This window comes from Malus domestica, chromosome 12, assembly GCF_042453785.1.
Source record: "Malus domestica chromosome 12, GDT2T_hap1".
Classification (NCBI taxonomy): Eukaryota; Viridiplantae; Streptophyta; class Magnoliopsida; order Rosales; family Rosaceae; genus Malus; species Malus domestica.
In genome coordinates this window covers 4,667,946-4,690,147 of record NC_091672.1, presented here as the reverse complement: position 1 = coordinate 4,690,147, position 22,202 = coordinate 4,667,946, and the positions used below count along the sequence as shown (strand labels likewise).

Here is a 22,202-nt window from a genome sequence, read left to right as displayed (position 1 = left end):
AAAAAAAAAAAAAAAGAAAGAAAATGAGCACATTGTAAAAGAAAAGTTACACTTAGATTTTGCAATTAATTTGATAATAGAAAGGTGATGAGTAGAACAAATGACTAAAAAGATAGAAGAAATTTAGAAAGACGTAAAGTTAACAACAAAGTCAAAGCATTGTAGATTTAGGATTCAACGTCATATTTTAGACCCATAACTCACGGTTTTGAAATCTGAACCAAACTCGGTGGTTTGCTATGATATAGGGGCATTTTAGTCAAATTCTTTTGTTTACCCAAAACGAAATTTTAAGATTTTACCATCTTTATGGTACTTGATACTTGTTTATTTTGCTTTCTATTTATACTCGTGATTAATATAGGGTTAACCGACACTATTTAAGTAACCGCTAATTCTTAGCTTTAGAATACCTCGTTCAATTTATCTGTTCATTATATCACGCCGTGTCATATAAATTGAAGAATCAAATGTATAGGGAGGTTAAAATTTGAGAAGAATGGTTAGCCATTGCCAATTATGCAGTAGTTGGGGAAACTTTTAGTGGATATGGTGCATGTGAGAATAGAGTCCAACCCTAAAGCAAAAACACCATTTCTAGTGCGTCAAATGGTTGCCTTTTCCAAATTTGTTATGTTCTTAAAACCTAAAAAGGGCGATATAAACGAAGAAATACTTAGGATATATATGTCGGGTCAGGCCATATACACAAAGGTGATAGAGCCACTGAACCTAAAAATTGTAGCTGCCAGCTGGTAAAACTAATTAAATTATGTATTGCACTATTGTCCTATATTTCCAGTTGAACATTATCTTATTGAAGTTAATTATTATTAAAATTAACTCACGTACAAGAAACGAAAGTTTTTGTTTTAGGTAACAAGTTGCTTTGTGCCTCAGTTCTATACACATGTAAAAAAATGACTTGCATCACCAGTAGCGGATCCAAAAGAAGGTCAACGTAGTCAAGTGACCTGTGGTGAATGGAAAATTTGTTGAGGAACATTTTCTATGACCCCTTGATTGTTAGAGTAGTAATCACTTCGTGCACATAAGGTGTTCAACAAAATGCCAAGTACCACTCGTTAACACTTGACATCGTCCATGTGTGTTTTGCATGGCTCGGTAGATGACTAGCCTATTAACTGTTTGACGAAATGTCACATTGAAGTACATAATATATCTGTTTACAAAAATGAAGGGACAATGGACTTGAAAGCTCCATCATTTAAAATATAGTTAATATTTAACTAGAGGGGTTAAAAAAAATTATAAGTTAGCCTAAGAAATTGCAAACAAATTAAGACATCCTTGGGGTTTTTTTTTTTTTTTTTTTTTTTAAAGTGCTAATACAAGGTCATGCGTACGAAGCAATGATTGCGTGGTTATACTTCTTCAAATGATTATGGCTAGGGATGGATTTTTTTGCCAAATTGCCATACCAACCGAATTGCCAACCGTGCCATACCGATTTTGTGCCAAATTTTTTGTACCAATCGGTAATTGTACGGTATTGTACCGTACCGAAATTTCATGGTACGGTATTGGTAATGGATACCATTGCCACGGTATTACCGTACCATACCGAAAATATAATATAATATATCATTTATAAATTATATAATAGATAGTTATATAACACATATTTATAATATTCCAATAATTTGAAAATAAAACCCTACTTATATTAGCATTGTTGTTGGTGACTTTGATATCTTGAAATTGTAGAAATCAAACACAAAAGGGTTCCTAATTCTTTCACAAATAGCCAAAATATCTTTGTAACCCCCATTTCTATTGTTGCTATTGAAAATGCATTTAGCCTAGGGAGGAGGGTTGTGGACCCTTTAAGGTATCTTTGACTCCTAAAATAATGGAGGTACTAGTGTGTACTAGTGGTTGACTTAGGGCAGATGAAGTAAACTTCTACAAGGAACCAACGGAAGATATGCTTCAATTTTACAAGGAAATGGAAGAAGAGAAAACAAGAAAGATATGCTTTAATTTTTTCAGTAAATTTGTTATTAAATGGTTTTCAACTTTAATTCTTCTTGCTACTAATTAATATGTTTTCTTTGTTTGTAATGTAGGCTTGACACAAACTCAATCTTCTATAAGTTCAATGTCTCCTCCAAAAGCTTCGACATCTCAAGTTTGAATAACTGATCAATGAATTCTCCTTTTTGAAGTTTACTTCCAATTTTCATTTGGTTTAAAACTTTAATTTCTATTTGAATGGTTAACTTCTATTTGTTTTGGTTCGTAACTTCTATTTGGATTGTAAGCTTAATTTTCATGATGAATCTTGATGCATCATTTGAATTATTATGTGTGTGAATTGTGAATGATGAATTTAATCTATAATGTATGAGATAAAGGTACAAAAAAAAAAGTTTTGTCCTTGAATTGGGTTAAAAAAACAAAAACAGATTTTGTCCCAAAACAAAATGGCAATTACCATTGCCATACCATGCCAACCGAACTTTTGGCAATACCGAACTTCGGTATACCGAAAGTTTGGTATGGTAATGGTAATAGATTTTACCAAACCGAAAGTTTGATACGGTAATTGGTACAAGGGTTTTGGTACGGTAACCGTACCGAACCCACCCCTAATTATGGCCGAAAAGGAATCTCCTCACGATTGTTAGCTCTTTTGTCTTGAAAATAAGAGTTTGAATATGTCAATTACCAATATGGCATGTTCGATTAGGTCACGTGATTGATAAATTAGTACACGCAAGCAACTAAAATCAGACAATGGGACAAAGATACTCACAAATTCATTGGTAAGTTAATTGTTCACTTGCAACATACATTTAACATTTTAACACTTTTTGACAAAAAAAATTAACGCATTTACGAAAGAATAGTTTAATAATTAAACATAAAACATAAAAACCCTAATTTTTTTTTCTACACTTCTATCTCATGATGTGACGATTAATCCAAGTCATACTTCCAAATTCATTTTACTTTGAAGATTTATACACAAAGGAGGGATGTTTTATGAATAAAGCTACTCCGTTTGTTTTCTTAAACGTTTTTAGTTCATGTTTTTACGTTTGCTTAGTTACTTTTTTTCAAGACTTGATAATATGTGGAGGAATCTAAAGTTCATAGAGTATGTTTTGTTTTTTGTTTACTTAGAAGGAAAATGCTTAAGAGCTTGAATTTTTGTTCACAAATTACTTTCCCCCCCAACTTATGTGACACTTAGATGTATTGAATACACAATTATCTTGTAGACCCAAAGGTGATAATTCTGTTGTTGATACTTGATGGAGAAAAGTTGAGGGTTGCATACTGCTCTTTGTTATCCAATATGATTAATGAATTTATCATCCAGACATCATAATCGAGATCGTTTATTAATCTTTTTATTATTATTTAAAGATTATGTATACAAATAATTATTTAATTTGGAGATTTGTTAGCCATTCATATGCGTAAAACAAATGGACAGTTCATCTTAGAATGCTACTTGTTATTAGAATCGTTAATTGGTTTAACATGTACAGTGACTAAATGATCTCCAAATTAAACGATTTTTGCAGATATGATATTTAGATGATGATAAAGAGAATGGACGATTCTAATTCAATAAGGGCGCTACGGAGACACTACAAGAGCACTACAACAGTCGACTACCACAATTTGAATTACAAAGTCGACTACAACAATAATTTCATGCAACACTCCGAATGAACTTGGTTCGCTCGTGAAGCGAACTATGCGGCTAATTTAGTCACCTTGCTGGTTGTGAAGAAGACATGCCTAGAAAACCAGGTCAATCAACCTCTGTCTTCTCCGATCTTCATGTTGGCTCGTGATGGGCTGCCATGTCCTCCGCCAGCTTCATAGACTCTAGAATTACTCATAGTTTGTATTTATGGGAGTTTCCTTCTTTTATCTCTGTACGTTTGTTTTGGGGTCTTGGCTTTGTTTTTGCTGTGAACGCCTGCCCTTTCTTTGTCTTTGCTTCTCTTAAGCAATTAATAATTTCACACTCGTATTTTAATTAATAGATAGAACTTACACGTATCAAGTTCAAGCTCACGCCACTATTAATAGTTTTATAAGAATCGAACTTAAAATGTATAATTTGTATAAGCAAAAATCAAACTTATCTGAACCACTGTAAACGTGTTTGATTTATATATTTGAAGGCAATAAGTTAACGTATTGCGTTATGTTGAACTGAAAACAAAATTTTAATTTTTCAGCATAGAAAACATCTTTAAAAAAAATACGAAAAACACAGATGTATTGCCAAGTCAACATAAGACGGAGCATGCCGCACAACATTTTACAGCACCATGACAACCCCCAGATGACTTAACAACCACAAAGAGACAGTAGACTTTGAGGAAATTATAGTGTGCGTTACAGACTAGGTCAACACACCGTGTCTTTAATACGACTTTAGATTGTATACGTGAATTTAATCAGTTGATAAGGATATGTACTCATATCTTGATTTTAATTTAACGCATTTTTTCATAATAGTTATTTATTTATATTTTTTTATACAAATAATAGTGAGAAAGAGGATAATCGAACTTTGAACCTTAGGTGATGCAAGGGCATCGTAGAAAAAAAAATGCAGTATTAGGTTTTGTTATACGGTATAGAGAATACCGGTATGGGTAGAGACTACAGAGTAGAGAGTATAAACTTAACCGTAGGTGGAAAATTTAACCCAAGTAAACAAAAATGGACCCGACCCGACCCAACTCAACCTTTTCTCTTACACTAGTAATACAAACTACGGACACAAAATTTCCTCATTCCAACCCCCTCCCATATACTTTCTCTCTCTAAAATCCACTCTCTTTCTCTCTCTACAAAATTTTCATACCCAACTTAACGGCATATTCTCTCTCTCTCTCTCTCTCTGTTCTTCCTCCCACTTTTCTCGGAAAATCCGTCACTGCAAACCCAAAAGCTCCATCGGAATTATTTATTTTCCCGGGAACCAAACAGCCCCCAGAGAAAAATTTCAATTCGGATTAAGGGTTGCTTTTCTCAAATTTTCTTTTCTGGGTTGGTGGGTCGGTGGGTAGGAACTGATTCAGAGGAATGGTGGTGAAGATGATGAGGTGGCGGCCGTGGCCGCCTCTGACGACGAAGAAGTACGAGGTGAGGCTGGTGGTACGGCGGTTGGAGGGCTGGGATCTAGTGCGGGAGGGTGCAGGCGGGGCCGGTCCACAGGACCATGAGAAAGAGGACAAGTGGACGGCGGAGATTAGGTGGAAGGGATCCAAGGTCAAGGTTGGGGCTTTGAGCTCTCTCCGGCGCGCCGTCGTCAAGAGGAACTTTACCAGAGAGGTCGAGGCTTCGTCCCAGGACGGCGTCGTTTCCTGGGACGAGGAGTTTCACAGCGTTTGCTCTCTCTCGGCTTACAAGGACAATGTATTTCACCCTTGGGAGATCGTATTTACCGTCTTCAACGTAAGTTTCGATTTTTCTTCTTCGAAATTTCGCTTCGATCTTTCTAAATTTTTTTGTAATTTGAAATTTAATAATTAAATTTGTGATTTTAGAGAAATTATTGTGAAATTAGCTGGAAATTAGAGACATGGTTTGTGAATTTAAGCTGAGATAGTTAATTTTTCTTGTAATTGCTGTTGCTGTCATTTGATTTGGACGGATGATTTGTTTTGATTTTTGTTCTTGGTTGAAAAAAATAGTCTCTTTGAATAATCAAGGGGTTTGTATTGATGGAGTATTTAATTATGAATTTAATTGTGGCAATTTTCGGCTATGGGACTTTTTGGAGGGTCCTTCACACGACCGATAGTTTACTGATTGAGTTGTGGAAGGGTTATTGGAAATGATATCCTGATCCCTCAAGGGGTTTTTTATCCCCTAAGTTTTACAAGTGTATGAATAGTTGCTTCAATTGCGCATTTGTTGGTTCAAATCGCTGCAAATTTTCATCTGTTTTTCACGTAGGTTGCATGATTTCTGTAATCAGAATTGGTTGTTTTGTTATGGGTTTTCCGCAATTTGGTGCCTAAAAGCATATGTATTTTGCGGAACACCATTTTTTTTAATATCGTTTTGATATTTTCTTTTTCGATCATTTGATTTTTGTGGAATTGGTTATTTTGTTATGGGTTTTCCGCGATTTGGTGCCTAAAAGAAGATGTATTTTGTGGAATACCACTTTTCGTTAATATTGTTTTGATATTTCTTTTTTGTTCTTTTGATTTTTGGTAAACTTTGATTACCCTTTTCTAGAGAACTAACTTGTAAGTTGCAATTATAATACAGGGTTTGAATCAAGGTGCCAAAAGTAAGGCTCCTGCTGTTGGAATGGCATCAGTGAACCTTGCTGATTTTGTTTCGGAAGCTGAACAGAAGGAGCTTGAGTTACACATCCCCTTCACCTCATCTGGTCCTGCTGCTGAACTTTGTGTATGTTCCTCTCAACTAGTTTCCAGTTCTTTCTTCTTCCACATGTGCTATCCTTTCTCGGTAGAAATTAGTTTGGTCCCGCTGCTGCTTAACTTTCTGAAGTTCTAGAATTTCTGACCTCAAGTTCTGCTAAATTTTCAGATATCACTCAGCTTATTGGATCTGGGAACTACTCAGGAAATTACAGAGCCAGTGGAGAGATCAATTGTGCCTGTTCAATCACCTCCCCATTCAGCGGAAACTGTATCGCCAGAAAAAGACGAGCTTTCTGCTCTGAAAGCTGGACTTAGAAAAGTAAAAATTTTCACAGAATATGTGTCTGCCAGAAAAGCAAAAAAGCCCTGCCGTGAGGAGGATGGCAGTGAGGGCAGGTGTTCTGCTAGGAGTGAGGATGGTGATTATAATTATCCTTTTGACTCTGAGTCACTTGATGAGTTTGAGGAAGGTGAATCAGAAGAGGTCAAAGAGGATTCCAGTGTTAGGAAGTCATTCAGTTATGGCACGCTGGCTCATGCAAATTATGCTGGAGGATCAATTTACTCCAATATGAGAATCAACGATGAAGGTGAGGACTGGGTTTACTACAGCAATCGCAAATCAGATGTGGGATGCTCACATACTGAGGAGTCCACTGCACCAGTCTCTGACCCGCCTGCAAGTTCAAAACGAGGCTTACTATCTTGGAGGAAGAGAAAGCTGAGCTTCATCCGGTCTCCTAAAGCCAAAGGAGAACCTTTGTTAAAGAAGGCCTATGGTGAAGAAGGTGGTGATGACATTGATTTTGATCGTCGGCAGCTTAGCTCTGATGAAATTCTATCTCTCGGGGTAAGTATCTACTTCTAATTCTTCTTGTGATTATGGTTTAATGAGATCTTGGTGTTGTCATGATCGTTTTCAGCATCTTGTAGTTAATTTTCTGTCAGAGTTCTTAAAAATAAAAGTTAGTTGCTTAAGTTCTGATTATAATTAATATAATTTGGCAGTGGAATAAGACAGAGGAGGATTCATCTGCTAATCGGTCGTCAGTGTCTGAATTTGGGGATGATAATTTTGCCATCGGCAGTTGGGAGCACAAGGAAGTGACAAACCGCGATGGACACATGAAGCTTCACACCCAGATCTTTTCTGCTTCTATTGATCAACGGAGTGAGCGAGCAGCGGGCGAGGGTGCTTGTACAGCTCTGGTTGCAGTGATTGCTGATTGGTTTCAGAATAACCAAGAGCTCATGCCCATAAAATCCCAGTTTGACAGTTTGATTCGAGAAGGCTCATTAGAGTGGAGGAATCTCTGCGAAAATGAGACCTACAGGGAGCGATTCCCTGACAAGCACTTTGATCTTGAAACAGTCCTTCAAGCCAAAATACGTCCTCTTTCTGTAGTTCCTGGGAAATCTTTCATTGGGTTTTTCCATCCTGAGGTTGTGGACGAGGGACGATTTGACTTTTTACATGGTGCAATGTCCTTTGATAACATTTGGGATGAGATTAGCCGTGCTGGATCAGAATGTGTTAGCAATGGCGAACCTCAAATTTACATCGTCAGCTGGAATGACCATTTCTTCATTCTCAAGGTTGAAGCTGAAGCTTGCTACATCATCGACACATTAGGGGAGAGGCTCTATGAAGGGTGCAACCAGGCCTATATCTTAAAATTCGACAGCAACACGATAATTTACAAAATGAAAAATGTTGAACAATCATCTGATGATAAACCGACAACCAGTGATCAACCAATTGTGGCGGCAGAAGCAGGCGAATCTAGAAACCAGCGGGTCAATGCAAAGGAAGAAGAATCTACAGTAGAAGCAGGAATAACCAAGTCAGAGGAGCCGAAGGAGGAAGTGGAGGTGGTCTGTCAAGGGAAGGAGTCCTGCAAAGAGTACATAAAGAGCTTCTTGGCTGCAATTCCAATAAGGGAGTTGCAGGCGGATCTCAAGAAAGGACTAATGTCGTCCACGCCTCTTCATCAACGGTTACAGATTGAGTTCCACTACACCCAGTTACTAAAACTGCCTCCGGCTGCTCCAGCAGTAGAAATGACCGCAGATGCTTCACAAAGTCCCGAACTTTCAACAACAGAGGTTGCGGCATAGGAGAAACGTAAATTGTAGGAAGTGTGATTACTAACTGTATTTTCGCTTATTTTAATCGTTTTTCTTTCAACTGAGTGTGCTTAATTGGAAGTGGATTAACCGATAGGAGACCGCTTAAGCGTTTTGAGGATCATGGGAGAGGTAACTGCTGTGTGTTTCTAAGTTAGGCTGGAAAATGAAAGCGTAAGTTTCTTCTGTTTGAGGTTATGTTTGTTATGTTATGTTATCTTAATTGCCTAATCTCACTGGGAAATGAGTAATTCTGTAACATGACCCTGTAATTTCCCTTTCAGTTGACGGAGCTCTGACTTTTTTTTACTGATGTTATCCAAATTTTACTTTTTATGGCTTTTAACTTTGGCAGTTTGATGTAGTGAAAATCCAACCATTCTGTTCTGCTGGAACTTTGTGATTCCAATTTCCCCTAAGATTTCTGATAGCTTTTTATAACAGTTGAATTGCAGTTTGAGTCCCTATAGTTTACTTGGATTTTCATTTTTATCCTTTTATAGTTTCATTCGGTTAGCTTAGTCCGTTAAATGAGGTAAAACTTCTTCAACTTTGAGTTTTTGGACTGAGAAGATGTGCACAAAAATGATGGAATAATAAACTTGGCTTGTTTGGACTGCTAATGTAGAAAACATTTGACTGCTGGAAATGCTTTCAGTATACACATTCTAAAAATGCTTTTTGCAAAAAACACTTAAAAAAGTGCTTCCTAAAAAAAACATTTAGTTAGGAGTTTCACCAAAAAAAACCTTTCTACAAGGCACAAGCGGATTAATTGTATTGCCAAACATAGTTGGAAACAATTTTGGTTGCTAAACAATTTTAGTCATTTCACAAGCAATCTCAAACATGACCTTAGTTGATAGATTGATCTAAAGGGAAAGAAAACACGACGAATATGCATGGCAAAAATGTAATAACAAAAAAAAAAAGGATGGAAGTGAAAATCTGAATAAACTACAGGGACTATCAGTGCAATTTATCCCTTGGTCAACAATGCATATTTGATTGATGCCTAGATATTCCATTCTCTATGTTTGTGGAAAAAATCAGATAATCCAATCCCAAATGCGGTGCATCTCATTAGCTGTAAAGATGCAAAGGGAAAAGTTTTCCGTGACGAAAAAGATAATATTAGAGAGACTAAATTTGCAAATCAAATTATGTGTCATTAATAAGAAACAAACACGTTAATCGATACTCAATTAATCATCCAATCATCTGCAATCATATCATTTGGTTTACAAATTTAGTTTAAAAAATTTGATCTCCTATCCTGAGAAAATAAATAAAAAATAAAAAGAAAGAAACAAAAAGATGGATGATGAGGCTTTCAAGTTTTGGTGTTGGAAGCACGCAGGCTGTGTTGGAGGAAAAGTTGAGGTCTGGAATTGGTTCCACCACTAGGGCACTACTACTACTACTACCACCTAAAATAAATAACATGACATATTTTATTAGGGTTAGCTATTTGCATATGGCATCATTCAGTTGAAGGCATATGTTAGGGTTTCGGGAACTTTAACGAAAAACTTCCGGTACTGTTTACTTTAACGAAAAACCATATTTTTACACTAAAAAGTCAATCTTGGTACTATTCACTTTACCTTTTATTTTGTCTTTATCGTTAAAACTCAAAGTTTTCAAGCCATTTTCATTAGTTTTCCTTAGGGTTTTTTTTTGGAATTTTGGCCCCCCTGTAGTGCACGTTGAGAATCTATGGATTGTTGGTACAAGTTTCTGTCATTGTTCCATGTTGTTTGGTTCAACTTGCCCCACGTACATGTCACTCATAGTTTGGTTGAATATGTCATCTAATGAGAGGGGAATTCGAACTTATGAGTTTGTTTATGACATTATCAGATGGAGAGCTCGTTGGTGGGTGAATTAAATGAAAAAAATGTCGTTTCATTTTTAATAAAAATATGACCTGTAGAGATTTCAAGTATGAATGCGTGGTTCAAATTGACAGTTTGATAACATTGCATAACATAAACAAAATGTTCAAGATTTTCTAACCATTATTTTTCACATTTATAATCCTTATTTGGCCTAATCCATAAAACTGATTACCACAAACTACTTTATTATTTTACTTCAATATCTTTTTTTATATAAAAAAATAGACGATATTCTTTAGTAAATTTGTTTAAATTACGGTGGAGAGGGATTCTGATTTAGGTGTAAAAAGACAGAGTACACTGCTCTAACTATTTAGATAAGTCAAAATCTGCTTGTTTCTAATTTCTTTTAGGCAATATATGTAGGTGTAACATAATATGAGTAGATGTCTATTGATACTATATTAGAAAGTGCAAATACTTTGTCGTTCATATCACAACACGTAACTGTTTATATTAATCGATTCAGATGCTACATGACACAATAATATTTTCTTGATCCAACACGTTTTCAAAGTTAGTGTATTTATTGTGATAATTGCCATGTAATGATTAATTACCGGCTATAACCGACTTTTGAGACACTCAACAAAACAAACGAAAAGGCCAAGACATGCCTTGCCAAAGTAATTGTATTTACGACAAAAATTCACAGCTTGAATGAAACAGTTGACAAAAAGTTAAAAGCGCCATCAACATAATGAATAGAACTGAATTATTTTTAAGGGTGGGCGCAAGTCGAGTCAGGTTCATTTTTGGTTTGTTTTTCTGTAAATGAGTCTGAATTGGTATAGGTTTACATATTTTTATTAGTGGAACTAGCTCATTTGGATCGGTTTGGTATGGTTTGGTTCTTATGAGTTGAACATATTCATTTTCAATCATATATGCCGTATAACAAAACAACAATATAAAACAATCTCTATGTATTTTTGTTACGAAAGAATTGCGTCTAACAAAACCAATACCAACAAATGTTCTTAAGACTCTTTGTTTAAAGAAGTTTGATTGTTGTTTTACTTCTTAGGGTTAGATTGACATGAAAATATGGATCATGGGCTTCATTGTGGACTACTAATAAAATAACAAATGCTATGACAACCTTAACCGGTCTGTGCCGAGTTATTCACACATAAGAAATATTGGTTCAGTTTTGAACTTGTTTTTACACAAGCTGGGTCCAACTCAGAGCATTTTAAAAATAAAAAGTAAGAACCGGACGATTTTACATCCAACCGTGTAATATGGTCCGACTCCACAAGGGCAAAGACCTGCATGTCCAACCCTAAGTTTTATATTTCTCAATGAAATGAGAGGATTTTGTACTTTAGTTAAAAATACAAAGCTTTTAATATTTTCTCACTTTAGAATGCTTCATGGGCTTGGAAGTAGTTGGTGTTAGAGGATTGGGCTCGGCCTGATATACATTTTTTTTCAATCTTGTATTGGGTAGCTTTCAAGTTTAATACACCTTATTTAGACACAATTTTTTTTTATAATGCACATAAAATTCACGTATTTTATAACATTTTCAACACATAAATATCAAATAAAAAATGGCAGAATTTTTCAAAGTATCATTTTAGCAAAGTTGCCAAATAGTACATTTAAATTTTTCAGTACTATACCCGTTCCGTATTTTACTAACTATAATTTAAAGATAGCATGTTTATCAAATCATCCATATGCTATGCACTAAGGATAGAAAAAAAGAGACAATGACATAAAATTATTGTAACAAAAAGATATTATTTATTAGAGAGGACCAACGGATACACGGATCAAACATGATGTGAAAAAAAAAAATGGAAAAACAAAAAAAAAATCAGAGTCAAGAAGTACATTGCCACTTTTATGTATTCTTTAGGTTTTTAGTAATCTTCATGATAGTAAATTGCAATTCTAGGAGTGGATGAGTTTTCCCAAGTTTGTCAACGTCGCAAGGAACCACAACATCACTTCCATTGTTGCTACCTCGAAATTTCCCACCTGCATCACTTCCACCACCGCTGCTATGTCCAAACAGTCCATAACAGTGGTGGAGCTAAGATATTAGTCTAGAAGGGGTCCAAAAGTCTCAATATGAAACGCTCTCTTCATCTTTTCATGTGGTGAGTGATCGATCACCGTCATTTGGGTCTGCCATGGTGCCGTCCTTATCATTCTCTTCCTTAAACTTAAACCCCAAGCCATTCTGACTTTCTTCCTCTCTCCTTCCTCTTCAAAGCTCACAAGTAACAGATTGCTTGAACTCCACATGAGCCACCAATTTCAAATCAAACTAAACTAAAAACCTTAAAAATTATAAGCATAGCAAGAAACATTTATGCTGAGAAAAAAAATGTCAAGATGGACCTGGGATCATTGTATTCCCTTCATAGCTCTGCCTATGGTCCACAAGGCAGTCCTATATCTGTTTCAGGACCTCCTGTGCTGCCATCGTAAGGCAGATTCCCCAATACATTATTGCTACTTCCATTAGCATTCAAATATTGCAGCATCCAGTGAATGATAAGAGATAGAAGAGCTACATTCCAAAAGAGAAAGGCAAGCTTGTTCAAGAAAACGCGTGACTCGCCATCTTGTATGTTGTTAATGGCTTTACCATTGGATATGGCGCAGACGACAATGAGTTGACAAGATTGTGAGCTCACTCATTTTCTTAAACAAGGTTGCCTTTTTGGAATGTAGCCTTTCTATCTCTATCGTTCAGTATCCAGGCGAGTTTTACCTTCGTCCTAGTCATGGTTGATATGCTATTTTCTTACTAAGATCTCTCTGTTTCTATACCAACTCTATTGCTCTGGATGACACTCACAAGAGGGAATATATAGGAGCAAGGATATGACTTGACGACCTTATTCTAAAGAAAAAATTGGAAGATGAAACAAATCAGCGACGAAAGTCGTTTTGGTATTATTAAATGTCGTATTAAAAAAAATCTATACATGTAGATTTTGTGAATATGTATTTTCTAATTAGCAAAATAATTTAACTTCGCATCTTGCTAATTTGCGCAATTTGTTATTATTAAAATATCTATGACATCCGGAAGCCAATTTGTATTTTAAGAGATTTAGGGTTGGTTTGGTATTGCTGTGCTTTAAAAAAAAGCTGCTTATGCTGTGCTGTGAGAATAAGTGACTGTGAAATAAAGTTGTAGAGTGTTTGGTAAACTTTTATCTAAAACAAATGTGAAAAAGCCAATTTTTCAAAGCTGGGTTTGTAGCTTCTTGTTTTTGGCTTTTTTTACCCAAAACTGTGAAAAAGCTGAAGCTGAATGTTTACCAAACACAAAAAAGCTCTCAGCTTTTTTTGATACCAGCTTTTTTCAGAATTACCTCAGTACCAAACCAGATCTTAGTTGTATGTATTAAGCCACAGGTTAACATTAGTCGTAAGGAGAGAGAATTACAATTAGAGATAACACTAGGGGTGAGAAAAGGCCTCGATGTTCTCTTTGTTTTCCGAACCTCACTCTTTCCCTCCCAACTTTCTTTTTTATTTGCTCTCACCTCTCATAGCTAATTACAAAGCTACTTGTTGAGGCCTTGGGCTGAGAGAATCAATGAAAATAAATTCGTTTTGACCAAATGGAGCGTTCTTTCAGAACTTCTTTTCTACGAGAATACAAGGATCTTCTTCGATGGGCCCTAGTCCGACATTGGTAGGGAATAGAAGGAAGTTGCATTCATACTACTGTTGGCTTATGTGGTATGTCTAGCGGATGGTGAATCCTATCTAAGATTAGAATTGGACTTCTAAGTTCCCTTTGCCAAAGAAAGACCATAAGAAGCTTATATTTATAGGCGAGCTACCAGTAGTCCTGTTTATCTACCTCTCCAGACAATGGTTACCACATCTGTTGGTATGTGATGTTTAGGGAGTAGAGTGAAACTTGACATGTTTGGTTCATATATTGGAGACCTTGGAATATGAATGAGTTTTCATATTCATGCGTATACAGATTGTTGGAATGTGATACCACTAACATGACTCTCTTCCCCTTGGCATAACAAGAATCAAATGGACTTGGCCTTCTTGTAGGGATGTTAATGCTTTAGCCTTTTATCACTTTGTACTACAGTTTAATAGTATTCATTTTCAATTATAACTGAAAGGGTCTTAGTTGTAACTTCCATGAATGACGAGTTTAATACCAAATTATTATTGTTTGGGTTGAAACTTAAACTTTGGGCTTAGAAGAGAGTTGGCCCAAAAAGAGAAGGAAAAGCCTGAAGCTCAGCCCAAACCTAGAAAGCAGAAAGGGCCTTTTCCGACTAGGTGCAGATCATTTGCACCACTTGCTCACCTACCCAAGGGCCAAGTGGTATAGACCAGCCAGCTAATCAGCCCAAAAGTACTTTATGATGGCAATACAAGTAAATAGCTGATGAGTCACTATCCTTCAAACTGCATTCGGGCAAGATTATTGCTACAGGAAGCCAAGCCAAGGTGGCTATAAAAGGAGAAAGAGAAGTCAGAATCAAAGACACTCAAACAAACAAACAAAAGCACAAACTCTGCTCAAAGCCAGATTTGCCTTCAAAACGAAGCTGTAGTCAGCCAAGCCTTCATCCATTTTGGGACAAACCCTTTGTAATAGCTCTGCTACCCTGTTCAACACCTGCTGTAGTATCGATTTTCTTTCTGCAAACTCATTTCCCAACCCCTTTTCTAAGCCTTCAAACCTTCTGTTAACCCACAAAGATAGGAAGTTGCAAGATGATCAGCCTTGCCCGACAAGGTTAAACCTTGCCTGACCTTCTTTGTCTTTGTCTTTTCATTCATTAGCCTAGCAATATGTTGTATACTTCAAGTTGTATCCAAGTTATTTCTAGTAATATGGCTATTAAAAGACTCTCTCAGCGCTTGAATCCGATTTGAATATGTCTTCACAGTTTCAAGCCAGATCTAAGTTCTAAGCCCTTGGGCATATAAGATTTGATCATCCTAAAAAGTCCTTGGCCTCAAGGCATAAAAAAGAACCTGATGTGGACTTAACCCATCCACGACAAGCTTTGATAAACAAGAAGTCCGAAGTTACTTGGGGCGCAAGTAATCGACTTGCCACTTAGTTTTATTTCTGTTATATTATGATGACCATATAACGTTCGAGTACGGGATGAATTCTGATGGGAAGCCTCAAGGCCTATGCAAGGCCCCACAAAGGCACCTATTTGGATTCATCTTATTTCTCGGGCAAGAATGTTCGAGTACGGGATAAATTCTAATGGGAAGCCTCAAGGCCTATTCAAGGCCCCACAAAGGCACCTATTTGGATTCATCCTATTTCTCGGGCAAGAACATTGAGTACAGAATAGGTTCTGGTAGGAAGCCTCAAGGCCTATTCAAGGCCCCACAAAGGCACCTATTTGGATTCATTCTGCTCTTTGAGCTCAGGTAATCAGAAGTATGATGGTTATAAGACCCATATAACCCATAAAAGGAACCTTATGTGTTTGAGTACTAAGTTAGTTATTTATGAGAAGCCTTAAGGCCTACACCTAAGGCCCCACAAAGGCACCTGTCAATAACTAACATAGTCTCTCGAATGTATATAATTAAAACTCAAACATCCGTTCTACATCTACCATGCTGAAGATGGTAGTGGCACGCCTGAGCAATTCAAAGTTAATCTTGATCGTGAGCCTCAAGGCCTACACCTAAGGCTTCACAAAGGCACCTTTCAAAGTTAACTATGTCCTTCTTTTTCAGCCTTGCCCGACAGGCTTTGCCCGACAAGCCCCCTAGTAAAGCAGAAGCCCGACAAAAAGCATCAACCGGCGCCAACCTCTCGGGGAGCTGTGTGCTCGTCGGCCAGGAAGCATTCCTCACGGAAATTCTCGTCACGAACAATTATGACTTAATGTTGTCCCTAAAAATTACACCTACGTGATGTGAAGTAAGTAAGGAGCTAATGACGTCCTTCAATTGTTGATTGCTAATGCGGGCGTGCCAACTCACTACCGAGCTCAGTCGGGCGAATGTCGCTTTAAACTCTTGAATCTAGCGACTTCGACCGAGGAAGGAACACTTTCGGCCTAGGGTTTTATAGCATGAAGACAAGGTTATGCAAATCACTATTAAGTTCTGGATCTTGTGCACCAAATTCGACAGCCTCAACTATATTAGTAAGAATATATGTCCCCCAAACTGGTATCAAAATGTACGGACAAAGATACTCAAAGGAAATGAGTATCTTTATTGTAAAAGTGGTTCAACCGTCTAAATGCCGAACTCTAAACATGAGTTGAGAATATCCAATCATAAAACCCTCCACTTCGCTAAGAAGGCTAATGATGTGATATCTCCGGCGAAGAATCAAATACTCTTCGTAGGCGGAGACTTGAGATAGTTAATTAGTCGAACTTGAGAAACTCGTCGTCTAATGAAGTGGTCGAGACTTTTAAGTCAAACTAATTCTTCAACTCCAGAGCCATCTAACTAGGCAATCGCCTTTGCTGGTTGCCTCTGGAAAACCTCATCTAACCAAGCAATGGTCGTCCGACAATTGCCAACCCAAATCTATCTAACTAGATTGTATTCATGCTGATAGTTAGTAAATCATTTAGTATTTTCTCAAAGGGATGAAGGGGTTCGCATATAATGTTGATTCGTGTGTTGAGTTGAAGGTTATCCCTACATTACAAATCATCTTATATTTATATGAATAAACTCCTTCATACCCCAGTCCACCAGGTTGTAGAGTATTGATAATACTGCAATTCCCCAACATCACCAATCCTTCTTCCACCAAAACTCATCACCACCAAGTCTTATTCGAATTCAAATTAGGATTTTGAATTTGATTGCTTTAGATGATAAATTCAATCTTCATCCATAAACCAATCATGATACTTTGAAACCTTTATCCAAGGATCAATCCTGAGCCTCAAATTTTTTTACGTCATCTAGGACTCGGCGACTCCATTAGCACTGCACCATTGGGCCACTCATTGTGAATTTCGGACCCCAAACACTTAACCCAAATCTCTAACCCTTAGAGCTTATCTAATGCATGCAAACCAGCTGGCAAAAATGTAATTTAGCCTCAAATGACAGAATTTAGTTTTTAATGAGGTATATCTAGCCTAGGCTAAACTAGCCAGGGCTCTTCAAATAGCCAATTTAGTCTTGGCTCTTGAAGGGTCAATTTAGGAAAAAACCAGGAGCTAATGAGAATAAATCATCTAACACCATATAACTTCCTAACCTCTCACACCATTAGAACAACCAAATTATGAGAGTACTAGATTTCACGAATATTAATATTTTGAGAGGCCAAATAAAGCCTCTAGCCCCTAACCTTTGCCATTTCCACTAGACTTGCGAGGAAAAATATATTATTGTATTAAAAATACAATAATTATATGCTTCCCTTTAACTTTAAGTTCGTCGGCCTCAATGGTTCATTACTGTGAGCCCACAGCACCCTTTAGTGCATAAAACTTTTTAATAACAATCGCAGACTTTCTGTCCAAAGTTTAGGAAGAGCCATGTGCACGGTCTTCCATAGCCCATCATTTCATAACACAATTATAACTTTGATCTACTAAGCAACCTTACTTAGCATAATGAAATACTAAACACTACAGTATAATGACATAATCCAAAGAGAAATTCTGAACAGACTCTCTTAAAAGTGAGATTTTTCATGGACTCTTTGCAGCGACCTTATATTTTTTATACAATGTTTTATAATGTTGACACGAAAATTAACGTTAAACTGTGAAGTTGTAGAAAATCCATAAAAAATCCCACTTTGAGAGTCTCCTTAGCATTTCAATAAATGCAGTATTCCTTTGCGTCCGAGGGCTATTGTTGAAGACATTCGGTGGATCTCTTCCTCTTTTGTACATATTTTTTACGCCAGTTTTTTAGACAAGCAAATTTTCTTTCGTCGCTACTGCCCGCGGTGCACCTACTTTTTTGTTTGACAAACTTGGCTCCGGTTGAACTAGTGATTTCTCTCCTTCTGACGATTTTTTCTCATAAAAACGGCTGTTTTGCAGTTGTTTTGGTTCCAAAAATCGAAACGACTGGAAACGAAATCTTTTCCTTATGAACAAAACATTCCAAATATTGCAATCTACCATATATATCAGACCTACAGCTGAAATTCTACAGCATCAAATTGTTAGTTCTTCATATTTCGGATAAGCTAATGCATCACAAACACTAAGCGTTTTACAACTCGACAAGTTATAACACGAAAACAGGAAACACCAGTTAAATTTTCAGCAGCAGATGGAGCACTTGATCAAACCATTTTCGTTGCACTCCGGACATCTAATGCACAACTCATCGTTTTCGTGATCACCATCCGTGAAAACTTTGCGACTGCCATTGCAATTGAAGCACACAACGAAGCGCACGTTGGCACAGCCGGTGCATGGGGAGCTAGAGAGGTCAATTGGGATTCCTTCGAAGAGCTTTTTCAGCTTTCCTTGCTCATGAAGTGCTGTAACTTCTTCAGCTCCACCAATGTACCTTCCCTTGATGAAAAGCCTCGGAGGGATCACTCTACCGCCAAATATCCTCCACAATTCTTCCCTGAATTCCATGTGCATCGAAAGGTCCCTCTCATACACCGGTACTTTGAAACTCTCCAGCAAAAACCGGATTGCCTTGCAGTCCTCGAACGTTTTCCTAACCCCTGTCACGCTTGTTGAATATAGAACGACACAATCGCCTCCTCCTGGCGGACACTTTTCCTCGAAATCGAACAAAGACGGAAGTTCATCATCATCCTCTGCATCATGAAAAATGTCATCCTCCATAACTGTTTCTTTGGTTTCCATTGAGGGCGGTGTAATATTCTCCTTACAGACATTAGAACCCAGTCCCGTATCTCCATCTTTGAGCTCTTTAAATACAAGCTCCGCCGATAGAGTGTTCTTCTTCTGACAATCTTCATTTTTGCGAACGAGCTGAGACAGTGTTTGGTGGTTCGGATTGGAGAACTTTTCCGCAGGATCGAGCTGAAAGAGCAGGCCATGTTTCAAAGTGTTAATTGTTGGGATGGCCTTCAATTTCTTGAGAAACTTTCCTCTCATTCCTTTCATCTCAGACTTTTGTTTTGGTTCTTGGAATGGCATGTGATATGATCGCATTGAGATGATCGCAAAGAGTGGGAGAGGATAAAAGGAAGAGTGTTTTGGGGTGAAAAGGACTGGTCAGGAGATTGAATGTCCCTAGTTGATGACATTTTCCCTTTTGGTTTCCAGTTGCTCCAAAGCGACAATTGAAAAAGTTAAAAGTGTTGGGATGCCTTTTAGAATTTTTGGTGGGTGGCTGGGGCACCCCCTCCTCCTCCATTAGAGCTAATTGACCCTTCACCAAATATCATTCATGATTTAAGTGGTCTACTTGTGATCAATTCTACCACATAATGCGTAGAGTGAATCAATCAAATACATGTTGATGGAGGACTCACATACACCTCATGACGCAGTTTTTCGGGCTAGTAATACAATTTAACTTCTCACATGACGAGAGGTGATGGTTTGTGAACAACACCACCTTGGTATCCCGATCTCCACTGCATATTTACCTACGAGGAACAAATATGTTGGATATTCATTCCCTAACATATCCTAGGTTCAGTAACACAAGAAGCGAAGAAAAAAGTGGATCCCATGTTGGGATAGGTATGCCATGCTTAAAACAATTCAAGATCACCATTTAGGGTTGTTTATCTCGTACCTATATAACCAGGTACCATGTGTAAGAATGTAAACATACCCTAAACAACCTTTTTATTTTGTTTTTAATTAGCACATGCAGTGTACTGTATCTCTAACAAAATAAAAAACATATGTCACTAGACCAAATCATCATGAGCGTAAACTAATTGGTTATGTGTCACAGGACAAGAATTAATTCCGGGGAGACAGGTTTGCCAATTTGGCCATGATTGAATCTCAAGTGAGCAAAAGCAAAGCTTTCCTTTTCCTCTTTTTATCAGTTAGGAGGAACCCCTCGAGATAACAGCTAAAGCGTGGCTCAAACTTTTTGTACGCGCAATCACACCCAACCATGATGATATCCATCATGTTCAGCTCAAAACCCTCCACAAATTGTGCTAATTATAAAATTAACCATCAAGAATATCCTCACAACAATGTAGGTTGCTTGTAAACTATTTGTTAGCAAGTCACTAATGCAAGGATACATGAGTTCATATCATTTGGTATAGGGGAAATATCAATATCTGTCTTCTCACGTGACACGTTAGAAAACGAGAGTACATGTATAAACCCGGAATAACCAAGTTTATCGGCTCATTGATAGAGAATAAAGTAGAAACCAGGAATACCTAAGTTTTCGGAGAGAGGATGAAAGGGTATAGCCCGATATACGCTATGGGGCACATCAGAGAGAGACTATGGGTGCGTTTGTTGCACCGGACTGTCTCAGACTGGACTAGCTTTAGGGATTAAGCTAGACTGGCTTAGACTAGACTAAGCTGGATTAGCTTAATGAAACGTTTGGTGCAGTGTCGGACTAAACTATGGACTAAATTATTTTTTGAATCCAACTTAGTTTTTTTATCATTTTTTTAATTTACTTTTGCCTTCAAAACGAAAAAAAACAAATATTATGGTTATAAAATATTATTTTGTAGCTATTTAACTTTTAGAAACCTAATTAATGTTTCATCCAAAAGCCTGCGGAGGCTTTAAGAAGAGAACTAGATATTTTGCAAATCTCTCTCTTCCTCGTCACTGCAAATCTCTCTCTGCCTCTTCTATTCATCTCACAAAATCCCTTGCAAATCTTAAAATCAAAGGTGAGAGATGGGGTTGAATCTGCTTTCGGTTTTTGAGTTTTCTGGGTTTTTGGCTTTTTTGGGTTTTCTGGGTCTCTGATTTTTTGGGTTTTCTGGTTTTCTCAGTTGAAATTTTGGAAGTTGGATATGGTATTGAAAAGGGAAAGGCTGCAGAAATCCACGAAATGGGTTTCTTAGAGAAAGATTTTCTGACCACAGATCCATGGTGGCTTCGCTGGAAGAGGAGTCTTACGGGAGAAAATAGCAGTCGGGAGGGGGAAAGCAGAGAACTGACGAAGAGTGAAGGGGAAAGGGGTGAAGGAGAGCCGGTCTTAGCAATCCGCCCAATTTTGGGGGGCCTCGCTAAGACTGCCTAGTGAGGCGTTTAGTCTAGGCGAGTCCCCTTTAGTCTCATTAAACATTGTCCCGACTGCTAACAAACATGGGATTTCACTCACGGTTAATCCTAACTAGTCCAGTGACACTAGACCTCGTTTGGCAGCTCGGACTGTACTGACTATTTCAGTCGGATAGGATAATTTGTCATCGGATAGGATAATTTGTCATCGGATAGTACTGACTATTTAGTTGAGCGTACTGACTATTTAATCGGACGTTTGGTGCAGTACCGGATTAAAAACTCAATTAATCAAAGATTATCATGTTCATTTACTTCCTCAAAAGGAGATTGAAGAACATTTATGGCACTGAGTTTTACAATTTAAAACTTGCAAGAGAGATGGAAAAAGAGCCAGCTTGATTTTGTTTTTAGCGACCCGACTAATTAATACCGACGATTTGGAGTTTATAAGTTTTCCGACGTACGTCGTATAAAATAGGCCGGACCGCATAAATAATCCGGTGCTAATTTAATACGGAATGGCACCAAACACCGGATAGTATTAAATAGTACTATCCGATGTGTTATCCGGTATGCCAAACATGCCCTTAGTGAGGGCAAACAAACACCCCCTAGGGGTATAAAACTGGTATACCCAAGTT

The 22,202-nt window shown here is 37.4% G+C and overlaps 2 protein-coding genes across 2 annotated transcripts; one reads left to right on the top strand and one right to left on the bottom strand.

The window, feature by feature from the left end:
• Positions 1 to 4,773: 4,773 nt before the first annotated feature.
• Positions 4,774 to 8,834, top strand: LOC103449577 (uncharacterized). The gene is made up of 4 exons (XM_008388900.4): positions 4,774 to 5,454; positions 6,280 to 6,423; positions 6,565 to 7,248; positions 7,407 to 8,834. Exons 1-4 carry the CDS (start codon positions 5,083 to 5,085, stop codon positions 8,514 to 8,516), a joined length of 2,310 nt encoding a protein of 769 aa, XP_008387122.2. The 5' UTR covers positions 4,774 to 5,082; the 3' UTR covers positions 8,517 to 8,834.
• Positions 8,835 to 18,502: 9,668 nt separating this feature from the next.
• Positions 18,503 to 19,750, bottom strand: LOC103430253 (uncharacterized protein At5g39865). The gene has a single exon (XM_008368384.4). The coding sequence runs from the start codon at positions 19,540 to 19,542 to the stop codon at positions 18,667 to 18,669; it is 876 nt and encodes a 291-aa protein (XP_008366606.3). The 5' UTR covers positions 19,543 to 19,750; the 3' UTR covers positions 18,503 to 18,666.
• Between the last annotated feature and the right edge of the window lie 2,452 nt (positions 19,751 to 22,202).